This window comes from Rhincodon typus, chromosome 17, assembly GCF_021869965.1.
Source record: "Rhincodon typus isolate 14 chromosome 17, sRhiTyp1.1, whole genome shotgun sequence".
Taxonomy (NCBI): Eukaryota; Metazoa; Chordata; class Chondrichthyes; order Orectolobiformes; family Rhincodontidae; genus Rhincodon; species Rhincodon typus.
The window spans coordinates 2,493,854-2,513,748 of record NC_063348.1 but is presented as its reverse complement, the minus strand read 5'-3'; the positions used below and the strand labels follow the sequence as shown (position 1 = coordinate 2,513,748).

General features: G+C 38.4%; 1 protein-coding gene across 1 annotated transcript in view; it reads left to right on the top strand.

The window, feature by feature from the left end:
• LOC125485264 (mucin-6-like) overlaps positions 1–19,895 on the top strand; it is a 369,065-nt gene that overhangs the window by 150,756 nt on the left and 198,414 nt on the right. Inside the window, exons 10-12 of the mRNA XM_048607277.1 lie at positions 4,237–4,476; positions 12,506–12,662; positions 18,699–18,839. Of these exons, the coding sequence (XP_048463234.1) occupies positions 4,237–4,476; positions 12,506–12,662; positions 18,699–18,839 (538 nt within the window). The remainder of the gene's footprint in view (positions 1–4,236; positions 4,477–12,505; positions 12,663–18,698; positions 18,840–19,895) is intronic.

Sequence of the window (19,895 nt, the reverse complement as noted above, 5' to 3'; positions counted from 1 at the left end):
GCAATAAAAGTGGGATGAAAAAGTGATGTTGCTGAAACTTTCAATGCTATGAATCATTTCCAATATTTAGTAATGTCATTTATGGACTAGTAAATTTGACTACTGTGCTGCCAGCAATAGTCTTGGTTATTAAAGTAACATCAAATAGAGAGTTTAAAAGCATGTATCAATTTACAAAAAAACTAATTTATCTCACTTTCAAGGAATTCCTTCAACACTAATTTATTTTGTAAGAATTAAATATAAAAGAGGCAAAATCATGAACGGACAGACATTTCCAATGTTTTAAATACATTCAACCATTCTTCATTGTTCTGTATTCTAATATAAAGTTTACAATTCTCACCATTTTTTGCCAACATTCCCTCCTGCCCTATTACTGTTTAAGACTAATTCACTGCTTAGGGTAAGATTGCACAACAGCTGGTAAATATGACTTACATATTTGATGACACATTGTCTTGAGCATGAGTGGCACGGTGGCCCAATGCTTTGCACTGCTGTCTCACAGTGTCAGGGAACTGGGTTTGATTCCAGCCTTGAGTAACTGTCTGTGTGAATGTAGCCCATGACATGTGGCCCACACAGATGTGATGAAAATCAGCTCTTTGTGATGATTAGAAGCACCCGGATTCACCTTATCTGTGCCTCTCATGATTTTATAAATTTCTATGAGGTCACCTCTCAACCTCCTACTCTCCAGTGAAAGAAGTTCCAGCCTATCCAGCCTATTTTGTATAACTCAAACCCTCCATTCCCAGCAACATCTTGGTAAATCCCTTCTGAACCCATTCCAATTTCATAATATCCTTCCTATGGTAGGGCGACCAGAACTGCACACATTACTCACCAACCTCCTGCACAATCTTAACATGACATCCTAACTCCTATACTCAAAGGTCTGAGCGATGAAGGCAAGTGTGCTAAATGCCTTCTTAACCACTCTGTCTATGCAAATTTATAAGAATTATGTACCTGAACCCCTAGGTCTCTTTGTTCTATAACACTACCTTGGATTCTATCATTAATTGTATGAGTCCTGTCCTTCTTTGTTTTATCAAAATGCAATATTTCACATTCATCTGAATTAAACTCCATCTGCCACTACTCAGCCCATTGACTCAATTGGTTAAGATCTCTTTGTCATCTTAGATTACCTTTTTCACCGTCCACTATACCACCAATTTTGGTGTCATCCGCAAACTTACTAACCATGCCTCCTATATTCTCATCCAAATTGTTAATTTAAATGTCAAACAAACGTAGTCCCCATGGAACACCGCCGGTCATAGGCCTCTAGTCTGAAAAACAGCCCACCACCACCCTCTGTCTCCTACTGTCAAGCCAATTTTGATTCCAGTTGGCAAGCTCACCCCAAATCCCATGTGATCCAACTTTACTAATTAGTCTACCTTGTAAAACCATGTCAAAGGCTTTACTGGAGTCCATGTAGACAATGTCTATTGCTTTGCCCTCATCAATCTTTTAGATTACTTCCTCAAAAAACTCAATAAAGTTTGTGAGACAAGATTTCCCTTGCTGCCTATCCTTTATCATTCCTAGCCTCTCCAAATGCGTGTAAATCCTATCTTTCAGAATCACCGCCAACAACATATCCACCATTGATGTCAGGCTCACAGGTCTATAGATCCCAGCCTTCTCCTTATAGGCTTTCTTAAATAAAGGCACAACATTAGCCACCCTCCAGTCCTCCAGCTCACCACCAGTGGTTATGCATTATACAAATATTTCTGCTAAGGGACATTTAATTTCTTCCCTAACTTCCCACAACGTTCTGGGATACAGTTGAACAGGTCCTGGAGATTTATCTACCTTTATGCTTTCTAAGACCTCCAACACTTCCTCTTCTGTAATGTGAACTGTTTTCAAAGAGTAGATATTTATTTCCCTGAGTTTTCTAGCCTCCAGCTGTTTCTCCACAATAAAAACTGATGTGAAATATTCATTTAATGTGTCTCCCATCTCCTGAGGTTCAACACATAGGCGACCTCATTGATCTTTAAGGGGCCCTATTCTCTCTCTTGTTGCTCTTTTGCTCTTAATGTAATTGTAGAATCTCTTTGGATTATGTTTAACTTTATTTGCCAAGGCTATCTTCTTTGCCCTCCTGATTTCCCTCCTAAGAATGCCTCTACATTCTTTATACTCCTGAAGAAATTCATTTGATCTCAGTTGTCTATATCTAATAGATGATTCTTTCTCATCCTTGACTAGAACCTTGATTTCTTTATTCATTTATGTTTCCTAATTTTACCAGTCTTATCCTTCACTCTAATATGAACTTAATGCCTCTGAACTCTTGTTATCACACTTTTGAAAAGCTCCCACTTGTCAGTTGTCCTGTGAGCAGTGTACTCCAATCAACTTTTGAAAGTTCTTGTCTCATACCATTAAAATTTGCCTTACTCCAATTAAAAACTTTAACTTCTGCGGAAAGCCTAACCTTTTCCATAACTATTTTAAAACTAATAGAATTATAATCACTCCTCCCAAAGTTTTCCAATACTAACACTTCAGTCACTTTCCCTGCCTTACTTCACAAGAGAAGGTCAGGTTTTGCTCCTTCTCTAGTAGGTACATTTACATATTTGTAAAGAAAATTTTCTTGAACACATTTAACAAATTCCTCACCATTCAAGCTTTAACACTGTGGCAGCCTCAGGCAATGTTTGGAAAAATTAAAATCCCCTACTATTACAACCCTATTGTTGTTACACATATCTGAGATTTCTCTACATCTTTGCTTCTCCATTTCCCTCTGACTATTGGGAGGCCTATAGTACCATCCCATCGAGGTGACCATCCCTTTCTTATTTCTAATTTCTACTCACGTAGTTTCACTGGACAGTCCTTTAGAAATATAAAAGGGCCACTCAATCTCCTCTCCTGCTTCCCTTTCTATCCTTTTTAAGCATTGAAAACCCAGAACTTTGAGCTGCCAGTCCTGTCCTTCCCTCAGCCAAATTTCTGTAATAGCTATGATATCCAAGTTCCATGTTCCCAGACATATCCTGAGTTCATCAGCCTTATCTGTAAGACCCCTTGCATTGAAATAAATGTAGTTTAATTCTTCAGTTACCTCATTTTTGGACTTGCTTTTGTCTGCCTTTTCTACATCGCCCTTTTCTGATTCAAAGAAACATCCTCATCTGTCTTTCTGTTTTTACTGCTACTTAGGAACCACCCACCCCACTTCTCTGCTAGTTTAAGGGCTCCCGAAATAGTACTGGCAAATCTCCCTGCCAGGATTTTGATCCCTTCCCAGTAACAGGTCTTTACTGCCCAGAAGACATTCCAATGATCCAAAATATCTGAATCCTTGCATATTGCACCATCTCTTCAGCAGTTGATTTATCAGCCCTATCTTTTTATTCTGACTCTCATTAGAGTGTGGCACTGCGAGTACACCAGTGATTACTATCTATGAGGTTCTGCATTTTAGCCTTCGACCTAACCTCTTATTCATTCTGCAAAGCCTTAACCCTTTCCTTAACTATGTTGATCTTACCAATGTGTATAACTTCTGGCTTCTCACTCTCCTCTTTGACAACACGATTTAGCCATTTTGGGACGTCCTTAACCCTGGCACCATACTATTCCTAGATTCATGCTCAGGCTGCAGAATCTCCTGTCTGTGCCCCTGATAGGAGAGTTCCCTGTAACAATTATTCTTTGGAATCTTCACAAACCCCGCTTGATATAAGATTCATTCTTGGTGCCCAAGATCTGACTGCCCCTTCTGTTTACCTCTGAGAGGCTATCCCCTTCAATAGTATCCAAAATGGAATATCTGTTTGACAGTGGAAGAGCCACAGGAGACTTCTGAACTACCTTATTACCTTTCCTAACAGCCACTCATCTATCTGACTGATCTAGTTGTATAACCACCTCTCTGAATGTACTGTCACACTCTGTATTTCTTGCATGCCCTCAGTGAAATCATTCCTAAAAAGAAGAAATTCTTAAAAGCACCTTATATGTAAAAAAAACCCTTCCTTACCCACAAATTTTAATCTTCAGCATGCAAAAGATAAAAAAAAGCAAAATCTTAAAATAAAAACAAGCACTTAGCTGAAACTCTCAACTGAAAAAAAGATTAACTGCCATATTGGTTAAGCTGTATACTTTGTTAAGCTCATTAATTGATTTCAATTCTTAGGCATATGATCGCAATGTTTTAACATTTGAAAAAATTATGTTCTATCACTTTTCCAGTTCGCAGTGTGTGGACTATGTGGTAATTACAATGGTAATGCAGACGATGAATATGTAACGCAGAATAAATACTTAGTTTCCAATGTACTGACCTTCGCGAATTCTTGGAAGGAAGATCCTACATGCAGAGATGTGACTGAAGTTGTATTTCCATGTCACAAAAATCCATATCGTTTGGCCAGAGCTGAAAAAATGTGTGCTATAATTAACAGTAAGGTGTTTGAGCCATGTCACAAGCTGGTGAGTGTATTATGAGTCATATATCGTCTTGTAGTATTTTATTACTGTGCGAAACTGAGCATTTTTAGGGGTGAAGTTTGTCAATTTTTCTCATTTTGACCCTGTAACTTTGGAAATTGGATGAAAAAAAGAAACATCCAGCTATGTGCATAAATAGGGTTTCCACAAAGCTTCTGGATAAGTTAAGCTGGTGGAGTGGGCACAACCCTGAGAACATCACCCCTTTTATCTGTTAGTTTACAATTTGGACTCTTTTTATTGTTACCCACAGGATTTTTAGCAATGCTCACAGGGTGTAGATAAAGACTGTTGAAAAATGGGAGAAGCGTGACCTAGTAGAGATCTTTAAAATTAGGAACAGTGTGGATATGGAAAAAAAACTTTCCTGTTGTGAGGAAGAACATATCTAGCAGCCATCAATAGTAGGTACTCACTGAGAAGTCCAAATCAAAATTCAGAAGAAAGAAACCATCTTTACCCAGAGAGCAGTAAGAATATGCCACAGGAGTGGTCCAAGTGAATACTATAGATGCATTTAAAGGGAAGTTTAACAAAGTATCTGCAGGAGATGATTACATATGTAGGGTTAAATGAAAAAAAAAATAGGAAGAAACCTGAGTGGACCATAACATTGTGCATGCATTTTAGGCTAATTGATCTGGTTCTCATTTAAACCTGCATACTTTTGAAAGCAGCAACTTTGAAGAGAGAGAAAAACAAGTCATGTTACATGCCTTTCCTCTGAAGTGAGGAAAGTGGCAAATTTGACAATACAGAGATAGGATGAGAAAGAAGAGGAGGAGGGGAGATCCAATGGATAGAAGGCAGGAGAGTTTAAATTTCAGATATCCTTTGAAACATCCTGTGATGTGAAAAGTACTACGTAAATGTAAGTCCTTTCTTTTAAACATGATGGTGCAAAAGGGGATGTTAAGTAAAAAAACAAAATGGAAGGAGTTTGAAGTGCCAATTACAGGTACCTGCTGCAAGAAAAATAGAAGAAATAGCTGTGATCTGAAGTTATTAAACTCATTGAGGATGGAGCATCGTAAAGTGCCTCAGGTTTTCAGCATCCATGGTATTCTGGTTTTGTTCCATAAAATGCCCAATTCCAGCTGCAGTGGACTGTAAAATTCAATGAGGTGTGAAAGGGGACAAAGCATCAAAATGTGCAGTTACCCCTTGTCCATTGCTTACAAGGCAAGCATTATATGCACTTTGTTCTGCCCGCTCATTTGAATGATTGCAATGTCCAGCACAAAGCATGGCATTCAGTGCTGATGTGCCGATGCTAGATCCCAGGTTTATGCTAGTTAAATCTAGCCTGCAATACTTGAAACCAGACTCCATCTCTTAGTCGGGAGATGCATTACCACTGAAGTGAATGTTTGAACTGGTTGTAGAAGAGAGTGTGAGCAAGGAGAAGAGTGAATTACGGCACAATATGGCAGAGAGCAGCCTTTTAGATATTCCATTGTTCCATTTAATGCCCTAGTTTAGGAGATACAGAGGAGGAGAGGTGTCATCCATCTACAATAGAACAGGAGACTCTCCAAATACACTAAAAGGAAGCAAAGGATTACAGATAGCTGCAGTGAGTAATACCACAGCTCTAACTTGGAGGAATTGGATTCATGTGCCTCAAGAAATTTGGTGACCCTCATTCCTTTCTGATTGACAAATTGCAAACGGTGGAAACGTGTATTTTTTGTTTTCCTCACCTCTCTTCACCACATCCGGAGCCTTGCAACTTTTCTCTTTTCAGATTTCTGAGAATTGCAACCTAACCAGGCAGAGTGATGTGAAGGGACAGAAAAACAATGAAGAAGAAGATACGTGGTCACGCACTCACATGTACAGTTGCCAGCTCAAATACTGACACTGTGCAGTATAGAGGATACCTTGGAGGCAGTAACTTCAAGTGATAAAATACTGGGCATAAATGGTCTGCAACTAGAGCAGGAGATAAGCACGATACAAATTCCAACTCACTGAAGAATAAGGGTGCACACAGGTTTTGCTGTGGAGAACTGTGATTAGAACTATGTTTGGGTGGCCTACAGAAGTGGTCTAATAGATATACACTTAGAAATGCTTGATTCATTGGCATGCCTGACAGAAAGCCTAGGGCAAAGTCAAAAATATGGTGATATCCAGCACCAACTTGGCATAGGGCATGTCATAGAGCTTGAAACTCACACTGTTTAGTGAGGGCATGATGACCAACATGACAGCAGACTGCTCTATACTACAGCACCAATGGCTGATATTTCCACTTCCATTCAATTCAAACTGAACTCATGCAGCCTCTACTTCTGTCAAAAATACTTGACTTGCTGTCATCATTGTTGTAGATGCCAGTGTTCAGAGGGGTTTGCAATCTATCCTAAAATACACAGCTAGGATTGCCTGTGAGAGTAGATGTTAACGACAACATTAGTTGTGTTCGGTTATATGCTGATGACTGGGCATTAACTGGGCTTTCACTTCTACCCCTAAATAGTTACAGATTGAAAGGTGATTGTTGGTATAGATGCTATATGTTTGTAATGAGTAAACCTGTAAATAAATTATATAAATATAACATTATACATATAATAAATGTGTGTAAAAATTGTTCTCAATTCTATCTTTCATGAGTTGACTTTCTGGATTAAAACATGTCTGCAAGGATGGTTATCTAAAGGTGAGGGTTGGAAACGAAGAAAAATAATTTCAGATAAAAGTACGGATTCAGTGGTTGCTGTAGAATGTGTAATGAAGAAATGTAAGTTCTTGGGAGATGATTACATTTTGATGTTCTCAGCTTTGGGATCTTATGAGAATTTGAAGAATGGAACAAGTATATTGGCAATAGTTAGAAGGAGTATGATCTGAAGTATTTTGAGAGATGGAAGCCAACTGTCAGATAGTGATAAAAGTTCAGATCTTCTATTAGATTTCTTGCAGGAAATTTACATGGAGATGATCGGTTAAATGTCCATGAATAATGTTATTATAAATTTGGTAAAACTGTAGGCTGTATGTTTAAGTGTGCCTTCAAAGTTTGGATTGCTCTTTCTGCCAGACCATTGCATGATGGATGGTATGGAGCTGTCCTTATATATCGAAAACCATTCGGCTTTAGGAAATACTCAAATTCCCTGCTGGTAAACAATGACCCGTTATCTATGGCCAACACTTCTAGGAGACCACATATTGCAAAAGATGCATGCAATTTTTCCATCGTCGTCTCCGTGTTTGACAAGTGAACTCTGTGCACATTCTGACACTTTCAGCAGGCGTCCACAATGACTAAGAAGATTGAGCCCATGAAAGGACCTGCCATGTCAATGTGTAACTGAGTCCAGTGTTTACCCAGCCATTCTCACAAATATGGGGGTGTTGCTGGCTCTAAGCTTTGTCCTTGTTGGCCCTCTGGGAACGGTCCAACAAAGCAGCCATGTCTGCATCCAATCCTGGCAACTAGACATATCTTGTTGCCAATATTTTCATTTTGGACACCCCTGAATGACCCTGGTGGAGTTCAGCCAGTATCTGGTAGTGACCTTTGCTTGGAACAATCATTCTTGCTTCCCATAACCATATGCCATCCTCCACTATGACCTGTTCTTTCCGTGTCCATAAAGGATTCAATTCTGGTTGTGATGGCTTTTTGGTTTCTCCCATCACCACCAGCTGTTTCACTTTTGCCAAGACTAGAACTGTGTCCAGAAAATTTAAAACCATTACAGACTCTTCTAGTGGCGGTACCACTAGCATCCGCATTTGCTACTTGGCCTTCCAGACGATGATCCAACCGTAATTATACACACTTATTATCAGAATCAACCACTGAATTCAGCCTGAAGCAATGGGCAGCATTGCATTGTTCTCTTTAAGTCGACCTAGCAGGGGTTTGTAGTTCGTTATTATTACAAATTTTCATCAGTAAAGGTATTAGTGGAACTTCCTGCCTCCAAATACAGTCACCAAGCCTTCCTTCTCTACTTGGGTGTATTTACCCTTAGCCAAAGTCCTAGATGCAGATACTATTGGGTGTTCCTCTCCATTGGGCAACCTAAGAGCTGATACTACCCCAATACCATACAAGGAGGTATTGCATGTCAATACCAAATCTCATTTGGGATAATAGTGTGCCAATACCTTAAAGGATGATATCTGTTCCTTCACTTCACTGAAAGCTATTGCTTGGCTATGCGACCATTTCCATGGCTGACCATTTTTTATGAGTTGGTGCAAAGATGCCAGGGTGGAGGCCAGGTTATGCATGAACTTTACATAATAATTCACAGCCCAAGGAAAGACCTAAGCTCCGGCATAGATGTGGGAGCCAGGGCACCTTTGATAGTCCTCACTTTATCTTCCAACAGGTCTAGTTGACTCTGTGGCCCATGTAGGTCACTTGGGATGTCTAGAACACATATTTTTCCCTTCTAAGGCACATGCCCGCCTAGAAAAAAAATCTAAGGACTATGTCCGAGTTCTCAAAGTTCTCTTCATTAGTCTTCCCTGTTATTAGCATGTCATCTAGATAAATGGTGACCTGGGGTAGCCCATGTAAAATGTTATCCATAGTTCGCTGAAATATGGTACAGGCTGATGATACCCCAAGTGGTAATCTTGTATATTGGCACAAATACTTATAGGTATTCATTGTAGCATACTCCTGGGAATCCTCAAGTAATTGCAATTGCAAGTAAACGTGGCTCATGTACAGCTTTGTGAAGGACAGCCTCTTGCTAACTTTGCGTATAAGTGCTCTATGAAAGGGTTTGGGTATTTATCCAGTTGCGAAAAGCGTTTTACTGCTTGTTTAAAATCCCCACAAAGGCAAACCAATCGTTAGGCTTCACAATCAGTACGACTGGTGATGCCCATTCTGCAATCTAGACTGATTTGATGATTTCTTTGTTTTTCAGCCTGCTGATTTTTGCTTCTGCTTTTGCCTCTAAGGCAAATGGCACTGGGCAGGCTTTGCAGAAATGTGGAATTGCTTCTTTGTCAGCATGTAAGGTGATCTTGGTTTCTTTGGTAGTCCCTAGACCTTCCTGAAAAGCTTCCAGGTATTTAATCAGGATTTAACTCAGGCAGCCATTTTCTAATCGAAAAATATTAAGCCAATCTGGATGAATCTTTCTCAATCAATTTTGCACTATGAAGCTTGGGCCTGAGCCTTTTATTACAATTAGTGGTAATTGAACCAGCTTCCCCAGTATAGGTTCTCAGTCTCGCCAAGGTCTTGTACAAGCTTAAAGGTTGGATTCCAGAGCAAATGTTGTTAAAGACTGCTTTTGCGATCACTGAAATAGCTGTGTCATATCAACCTCCATTAGAACCGGGTGACCATTTAACCAGATGTTGATTTTCATTCGTTCTGATTTGGATATTGCTAAGCAATTGAACTGTTCCAAACCAGACGTGGGTGCACTTTCGAGGGTGTGCACTGTCCTGGATACCAGCCTCAGAGATGATTGTCTTAAAGTTTGAAAGAATCATATTAATCTTGCTTGTCAGATGTTAAAATCCCTCAAAAGGTTCAGGCTATGCTTGATGGAACCTCATTGAAGAGACTAGTGAGGAGAGTGAAATCTGTTAAAAAAATAAGTTCCGCCATGTCTGATTGTTGTCTTTGTATTGCCAGGTATCATGGATCTGATGGCATGGGACAAAGACAGAAATATTTTCATGCTACGTTAGGTAGATTAGTTTCTCCACATTGATAACCAATAAGGACAAAACAATTGTTATCAATAAAATCACAGAGACATGGTTAGGAACTAGATGTGGGGCACGAATGAAGTTTTTCAACTGATAATAGAGGGATATTTGAGTGATAAGTTCAGAATGTTATGGTAGAGATTAGAGAAATGCATTGTCTTTCCATAGTCCTATTACTCCATAACCTAAAACATACTAATAGACTCATATACTCTCTCTCTCCAGAGAATCACTTTGGGGTGGGGGGGTGATAAAAAAATCTTTTTGGCAATAGATTTGATATCCGAAGGCAAAAACTGTAAGGTTCAAGATGTCAGATCACTGTCAATCTGATGTGTGTAGGTGGATGTCACCAAACATAGGCAGTTGTCTCTGGGATCTTGGTAGAAACAGCTTGCTCAGGAAAAAACATGTTTCAAAAAGCCTTCCAGTCTTCAAGAGGATAGTCTGGTTTTATACTGGATTCACAACAAACATGCTTCAGAAACGGGAGACACGAGCTGTGCAGCCTTTTCCTTAGAAGTCTACCCCAAATGAAAAGTTCTCTTATGTGGGAAACAGAACAGTTCCTTGATAATATGAGCATTCATGTCACACACAAATGATAGTTTAGAATAGCCCTTGATAAAGTAGATCATGGAGGGGTCCAACAAACAGGGCCATGGAATATGTGGACCCTTGACGTTCTGATGAATGTAACACAAGCCCGACCATGCAAATATGATAGAAAATTGTAACTGCAGTCAGATGGCTGAAACTTTGTCCTCCAACACACTCACCCCTATATCAACCAAGAATACATTGCACAGAAGATCATGTTGTCAAATACTTCCAGTTTTAAGGTGGGATGAAATCACCTCCATGCCCTTGTCCAGCCTATGAGACAATGTATTACCTTGTGAATTGTGACCCACAGGTGAAACTTTTAGAGTAACCTCTCTATACTTCTGCTTGACATGGATGTCTGAGGTCAATTTGAAATGCCAATGACAAGGTCAAAATTGCTTGTGGCCAGGATTTGTATTACATGTAGTTGATGACTGCTTGTGTTTGACATACAGAATTTTGTGATTTACAGATATTTGAAACTTGTATTGTGTAACAACCTGATTAATGCAATTATAACTATAAGGGCCTCATATCACCATGATTGCTGCTTAAGCCGCTGGTATATGCCAGGTACAGGCCCTGAGATGTGCCCATTTGGGGTGTCTTGTCACAATGTACAAAGTGACCTGGTAGCAGCAATGCAATGAAAGGTGGCGGTGCTCTCCAGAATGTAGTATCGAAGTGGTGAACTATATTGTACGTGCGTTTGCAACCAAACCCATCGGCTTGGTGAGCATGTCTACAACCTCATCCACAACCTGAGCTATAAATCTTCTCAAAAACTTTAAATATTGTAAGTGCGTTAGGGATATGGAGGTGCCGCGAGTGGTTGAAAGATAAAAGATCCTATGAAGTATACCCATGAGATGTTGGGACTGCTGGCCAGGATGGAGCCCAGAAGAGCAAGTGGCCAGCCAGAACTGCCAGTTATTTATTCAGACTTTCATGTCTGGAATTGTCACTTTGCACTCTCCACCACATGGGAGGTAGCATATTGCATATAAATAAGGTAAGAATAGGTAATAACAAGAAGTTAATACATGCAAAGAGGCCACCAACTGGGTGAAAATCAGACTTTTTCTTGACATTGAGAATGTTCTTTTGTCAATCGTACCATGTTTATTCAACTGACTTACCATTAACCATGTTATTAAGGAGCTGGGAACATTCTACCCATTAATACTCTTTGCCTTCTCAAACTGCCTGAAGGTAGATGCTGCTTTATCTACTCAGTATTTATAGTACATTCTGAAATATTATGCATTTCAGTAAACTAGCATACTGTGAAGAAGATTCTGTGTATGATCTCCGGGTGTCACTATTAATACTTAGATTTGGGTAATTAATTGCATATGTTGTATCATTTGGCACGGGAGTTCGGAGGCATAAGGCTGCTCAATACTGTAATGATCAGAGCCATACCAAATCAATATTTATTGTAAAATTCTAAAGCAGAACAACAGGTTTGACCGAGGATTCATGATAAGCATCAAGTTGATAATCAAATCTAAATTGGCTGGGAGGGGCAAATAGGAAAAATGTTATTTGATCTTCAAGATAATAAGACGGAGCGTTGTTAAAATGCTGTATATTGATGCTGTAAGAGTGAGGAGAAAATTTGCAATTGGCCTTTAATTTTTCACCTTCAGTAATTTCTTAAACATGCAGATGAAATTTTTTTCACTGATTTGTGTTCTAGGTCTACAGAATGCCTTATTATGATAACTGTGTCCGAGATACATGTGGTTGTGAACTAGCTGGAGATTGTGAGTGCCTCTGTGATGCTGTTGCAGTCTATGCTAAAGCATGTATAGATGCTGGAGTCTGTATTGACTGGAGAACGCCTGACTTTTGCCGTAAGTAATTCTTACTACACAAGTTCTTGAAGAGACGGTAGTCCTGATCATAAAAACTTTTAAATTGAAATAGTGAGTAGTGATTGGAACCAGGTGGACCCGCTGACTATGAGGTTGTTGATTGGGGTTGTTAACCCGGGCCAATTGGGAAAGCCCTGGCTGACCAATGTAACCAGGAGATTAGAATTTCCTCAGTTCAAGCGACTGACTCCTAGCAGTCTGGCCACAGCCAGGGTACTGTGCACAAATAAATAAAGGATGACTTGGTGAGGGAATACCAGCCTCTGTGCAGTTACTTCACAGTCCAAAGATGGATGTTGAAGATTTCAAATGAAGGCTCTGTGACTATTTTTTGCTCATTTTCATAAGATGACTGTGTAGAATTATGATCCTGAGAAGGGAAGGATATATACTGAACTAAGTTACCACAGAGTGAAGAGTCACTCTTAGACCCAGATCAAAATGATTGGAATAAAACCCTGAGGAGGTTATTTAAAGCTGACTACATTGAAGTTCAGGTCTATGATAGCTCCAGGAAGAATTTATTTGCTGTCCTACCTAGTCTAAACATTGAAGTTACAAATAAGTTAAATTATTGGTATTATGTAGACTCTGGTATAGTATAGAGGTGGTGCTCTGGAGAATATACATAAACTGTTTTGTTCCTTGTTGATTTTTAAATTTGAGATTAATTGAATTATACTTCTACTGAGTGTTTAAAAATCTTTGAATTTGTATTATAAGTAGATAATTTGGATCATTCTATTCCAATGTCATTTCTTTTGTAATAAACATTATTTTAATGCAAAAGCAAAATCTGCAGTGTTGATGCTTATTTTTTAACTAGAACCCACTTCATAAAAACTAAAACAAATAAAAATATAATCTGTCATGCCAGTGTATTGTTTGAAATTTGACTTATCCAGTAATAACATCATAAACATAAATTTTTGTGTTTTATTTTGAAAGCATATTGGCTGCTTCTTCTGAATATGTTCAGAGACATATCCCCACATTAAGCAAACTGCAAGTGTAAAAACATATGGACTATTACATCATGTTTCACTCTGGGATTTAATTTGTCAAGTATTGCTGTCAGATCATAAGACAAGGAATGATAAAACTGCAGTTACCTGGCTTAGTATAGCCGACAGATCACCAACTAGTGGGAAGGATGTAAAGGAACAAATCTGCAAGGACATTACAGAGAGATGCAAACATTACAAAGTAGTTATAATTGGGGACATTAATGTAAATTGTGATAGTGGTAATTCAAAAGGCAGAGAGGGAAAAGCATTACTAGATTGTATTCAGAAGAAATTTCAACAGCAGTATTTGCCCAGTCTGAGAGGAAGGGGAATCACTGTTAGATCTTGTTCTTAGAAATGACGTGGACTCTAATAATATGGAGTATCATTGGGGAAAGATTGAGTGAACAGTAATCTTTGTTTCATAAGGCTTGGGATGATTGTGGGGGATAAATAAGTGAACAATCCAGAGTAAGAATAATTAACTGTGGGCGAACTGACTTCAATTATGCAGAATGAAGCTGTGTCAGATAGACTGGAGTGAAGGGTTGGAATGAAAGTCTATAGCTGAACAATGTGCTCCGTTCAAAGAAGAGATAGTTTGAGTGCAGTTAGATTATATTGTTTGAAAAAGGAAAGATTGGGCAAACAAATTCAGAACTCCCTGGATGAAAAAGAAGATAAAATTAAGATAAACATGGAAAAGTATGCTTCTAACAGATTTGAACCTTTATTCTTCACTGATTAAAAATCTTTCTATCTCAATCTTGAATATGCATAAGCACCCAGCTTCAACAACCATCCGTTTTATAGATTTCCATATTCACCACCCTCTGAGAGAAACACTTCTTCCTCATCTCTGTCTTAAAAGAGCCCTAAAATTTATGCCCTCTGGTCCTAGACTGTCTGCAAGAAGAGACAACCTTTCTGCATCCAACTGCCTGTTATCTGCCAACTTTTTGTGATTTATGATCATAGATCATCGTCTTATGATCATACAATCCCTACATTATCAAAGCACGCCAATGGTCCCATCGAGTCTACACCAATCCTCTGAAGAGCATCCCACCCAGACCCACCCCCTTACCCAATCCCTGTAACCCTGCATTTCCCATGGCTAGCCCACGTAGCCTGCACATCCCTGGACACTGTGGACAATTTATTATGGCCAATCCACGTAACCTGCACATCTTTGAACCACAGGAGGAAACCAGAGCACCCAGAGGAAACCCACACAGACATGGAGAGAATGTGCAAATTCCACAAAAACAATTGCCCAAGGATGGAATCGAACCTGAGTCCCTAGCTATGTGAGGCAACAGTACTAATTACCATGCAGCCCCTAATTCATGCATGAGGACTCCCAAATCCCTCTCTACTGCTGCTTTCTACAGTCTTTCCCTATTTAAATAATAACCAGCTCTTCTTTTCTTCTTGCAAAAGTGCATAATCACACATTTTCCCCACATTATATTTCATTTGTGAAGATTTTGCCCACTGACTTAACCTGGCTGTACCCCTCTACGGATTCTGTGACCTATTCTCACTCCATGCCTTACCATTTATTTTTGTGTCATCTGCAAACTTGGCAATAATTGTGGCCCCAACTCTAATCCCTGTGGCACTCCACTAGTTACAGCTTGGCATCCTGTCAAATGCTTATTTATCCCAACTCTGTCTTCTATTAGCTAACCAGTCCTTTATCCATGATACTATACTACCTCCAACATCATGTGCTCTTATCTTACTAAGTAGCCTTATGTGAGGTACCTTATTGAATGCCTTTTGTAAGTTCAGATATATTAATCTGTTGGATCTCCTTTATATACTCTGCTTGTTACTTCCTCAAATAATTAACAAATTTGTCGCACATGTTTATCCCTTCATTAAGCCATACTGACTCTGCTTGATTTTATGATGTTTTTCCATATATTTTGCTGTAACATCCTATATAATAAAATCTAATATTTTCCCAATTATATACGTTAAGCTAACTAGCATTTAGTTACATTTTTGTCACCTTCCCTTTTCAAATAAAAATGTTACATCAACTGTTTTCAAAACTACTAGGACTTTTCCAGAATCTAAAAATTCTCGGAAGGTTACTACCTGTGCATCCAGCACTTCTGTATATACTTCTTTAAAACCCTATGATGCAGCTCATTGAGTCCAGGGTCTTATCAGCCTTTAGCTCCATTAGTTTCCCTAGTACCTTTTCTCTAGTTATAGTAACTGTGTTTATTTTCTTGCCCCAATCCTCTCTGTTAGCCCCTTGTTCATTTAGTATGTTTGAACTGGTAGTATTATCATCCTCTGTGAAGACTGAAGCAATAAATTTGTTCGACTATAGGAGAAATGTTGTGAAACTTGAAAGGGTTCAGAAAGGATTTACAAGGATGTTGTCAGGGTTGGAGTGTTTGAGCTATAGGGAGCGGCTATATAGGGTGGGGCTTTTCCCCTGGAGTGCCAAAGGCTAAGGGTTTACCTTATAGAGGTTTATAAAATCATGAGGGACATGGTTAGGGTGAATTGCCAAAGTCTTTTCCTCAGGGTGGGGAGTCCAAAACTGGAGGCCATAGCTTTAAGGTGAGAGGGGAAAGATTTAAAAGAGCCCTAAGGGGCAACCTTTTTATGCTCAGAGGTGGTGCGTATATGGAATGAGCTGCCAGAAGAAGTGGTGGAGGCTAGAGTAATTACAACATTTAAAAGGAATCTGGATAGGTATATGTTTAGGAAGGGTTTAGAGGGATATGGACCAAATGCTGGCAAATGGGACTAGATTTATTTTGGATATCTGTTCAGTGTGGACGAGTTGGACCAAAGAGTCTGTTTCTGTGGTGTATATCTCTATGATTAGCTCCTCTGTCATGTCCTGGATCCCCATTATTATTTCTCCAACCTTTTTCTGTAAGGTCTGTTGTATCTCCTTTCCTTTCTAAATGTTTAAATAAGCTCTTATTGCCTGTATTTATGTTACTTCCTAATTTGCTGTCATAGTTTATTTTGTCGTTCCCTGTTTCTATTTGGTCATTTTTTGTTGGCTTTTAAAACTTTCCCAATCCTCTGAGTTACCACTAATCTTTGCCACATTCTATGATTTTTCGTTCATATTGATGCTGTCCTTCACTTCCTTGGTTAACCCTGGTTGGTTTATCCCCTTCCTAGAATCCTTCTTCCTCCCTGGGATATACCTTTGCTGTGAGTTATGAACTTTTTTTTGAATATCTGTTCTTCAACTGTCTTTTCTGATAAACTCCTCTTCTGGTCTATTTCAGCCAACCCTACCCTCATTCTCATGTATTCACCCTTATTTAAATTTAGCTGTTATGTTTCCAATCTAAGTTCTCACTCTGAAAATAAATGCTAAATTCTACCATGTTATGGTTACTGTTACATAGAGGATTTCTTTTCTCTCTGGGATCATTTCGTAAACCTGCCTCACTGCTCATTAGCAGATCCAAAATAGACTTATCCCTGGTTGGAGCATAACTTTTTGTTCTCAGAAACTATCCCAAATACCTCTACCTTCCCAATTTACATGAAGACTAAAGTCACCCATGATTAATGTATTGTCTTTTTTACATGTCTGCATTATCTTGTGATTTATTCTCTGTCCTACAGAACAGCTACTGTTAAAGAGCCTACTGACTACTCGTTCCAGTGTCTTCTTCCCCTTGTTACTTTTTACCTTGTTCCATAGAGATACCACATCTTCCGATCCAAAATTGTTTCTTACTAACATGCTAATCTTGTACTAATAAAGCCACTACACTACCCTTCCTTTGCTGCCTGTCCTGCATATTAACTTCTACTTGTGCTTCTAATTAATTTATTTCATTAATGATTACTACACACATTAAAGCAAAGAGCTATTAATATAGCCTTATTACCTTTAATTCGCCCTTTTCCCCTAATTGCCGCTTTTGTTTATGTTTCTGGACAGTGTCCCTTCCTGCAAAATAAAGTACAGGCGGAGCTGCAATTTGGGATACAATGAATAGTTACATGACCAAATGTATGAACTAAGGATACCCAGAATAATTTCTTAATGTAAAATTGTATTTAATTACCTTGGTGTTTCTTGAAGAGATAACAGAGAGGGTTGGTGAGGGTAATGCTGATGCTTTAGGCACATTGACTTCTCAAAGGTGGTCAATACAATGCCGAACAACAGGCTGTGAGCCGAGTTATTAGCTCATAAAGTAAAAGGGACATTAGCATCATAGATAAAAATTGTTTGAGTGATAGGAAATAATGGTATCAGTTAATAGATATTATGTAAAATATGTTACATAAATGCAAGTCTTTTTCTTTTCAAGAGTAACCATGAGGAGCTCAATAAAGCAGTGAATCTCACTGGTTATATCCCACTTGCCACATGAATTTGATCTCTAAGTGTCTACTAATTCAAATGAAAAATACAAATTAGACAAAAAATCTATTGAAACACCCATGAAAGCATAGCATGCATGTTTTCTTTAGGTTTCAATTCAAAATAACAAACTAATTGAGTGAAACAGCTTTTCAGCTAAGAGAAATTGACAATATTGTAATATATTGTGTACATATGTACCAGTTTATTTATGTCAGCATTAACAGAATTAATAAAGCTGTTTGTTGATCCTATCAGTATTGTATCATTTCAGAAAGCTGTACAGGCATCTACAGCAAACTGTAAAATAGTGTCAGTAAGTTATAATTTAGTAAATTAGTAAATAGTATTAATACTTCTAGTAAATTCTTTAATGGTCTTTAACAAAATGAAATGGTTTTGAATTGTGTGCTGAATATTCACTGGTTTGATGGTAAAAGATTACAAGATACAAAAATAGAAGCAATATTGGGTATCCTGAAACAAAAATAATAGAGTTAGAAATACACAACAGATCTAGAAGCAACTGACAAAGCTTTGTTCTGTGAAAGTATCTTGACCCACACTGTTGACACAGTTTTGTGCAAAATAATTTTTTTTAAATATTGCGTATTAATTACTTACAACTTATTTCAGCTGTATACTGTGACTATTTCAACTATCACAAAGAGTATTCTGTTGTGGGTGAATCTTCTTGGAATTCCACAAATAGGTGGCATTATCAGCCATGTTTGTGCCCTGCCAACATACATATGTTTGGCAAGTTCAATATGGAAGGTAAGAACATTGTTTATCTGGTAAATTGTAATGAATTATTAGCCAGTATTGTAGATTTTTAAGCCTTTCAGTTTAGAAAGAAGGCAAGTGAGATGAGCCTATTTGAAGTAAAATTGTAATTACTTCTTGAACTTAAATAAATAATGTAAATATTTATTGCTTATTTGTGCAAATAACCATGGGTCTATTTCCTGCAACCCAACATATGTGCTACAAGAAATTTCAATGGGTTAAATTTTAAATGTACATTCAGATTTGTTGAATGCTACTTAAAAAGTTGTTTGTTCTTTGGAGGTATGCATGACTGAATGCTTCAGCAGTCAACAGCAAGCTATTGGATTTTTTTTAAAGGTTGCTACATTTGTGATAAATATGAATTCTTCCATGAAGAATTAAGACGCTGTATACCATGCGGTAAGTCAAGAGCCTTTTCACATTTCTTGGCTAAGTGATTATATATCTCATGAAATAGCTGCAGGAGGAGGCACCTAAATCCATCAGACCTGCTTCGAGCTTCAGTAAGATCATGGCTGACCTGATTGTGACTTAAGTCAATATTCCTGCCTCTACTCTATAACTTGATTCCCTTTTCAATCAGAAATGCAATGATCCAGCATCCAAGGCTCTCTCTCTGGAAGAGAATTTCAAAGACTAAAAATCCTCTGAGAAGAAATTCTTCTTCATTTGTATCTTTAATGGAAGACCCTTTATTTATAAACTGACTCCCTAGTTCTGGATTCCACCATGAAAGGAAGCATTTCTCCACAATTACCCTGCCAAGCCCCTTCAGAATCTTGTACCTTTCAATAAGATCACCTCTCTTTCTTCTAAACTGCAAGTTGTATAGACTCAAATTTTCTCATAAGACAATCTCTTCATTACAAGAATCAACTGAGTGAACCATTTTTCTAAAAACATTTCAATACAAGTAAAGAGATAATACAGTGTGGAGCTGGAGGAACACAACAGGCCAGGCAGCATCAGAGGAGCAGAAAAGCTGATGTTTTGGGTCGGGACCCTTCTTCAGAAAAAGGGTCTGAAGAAGGGTCCCGACGT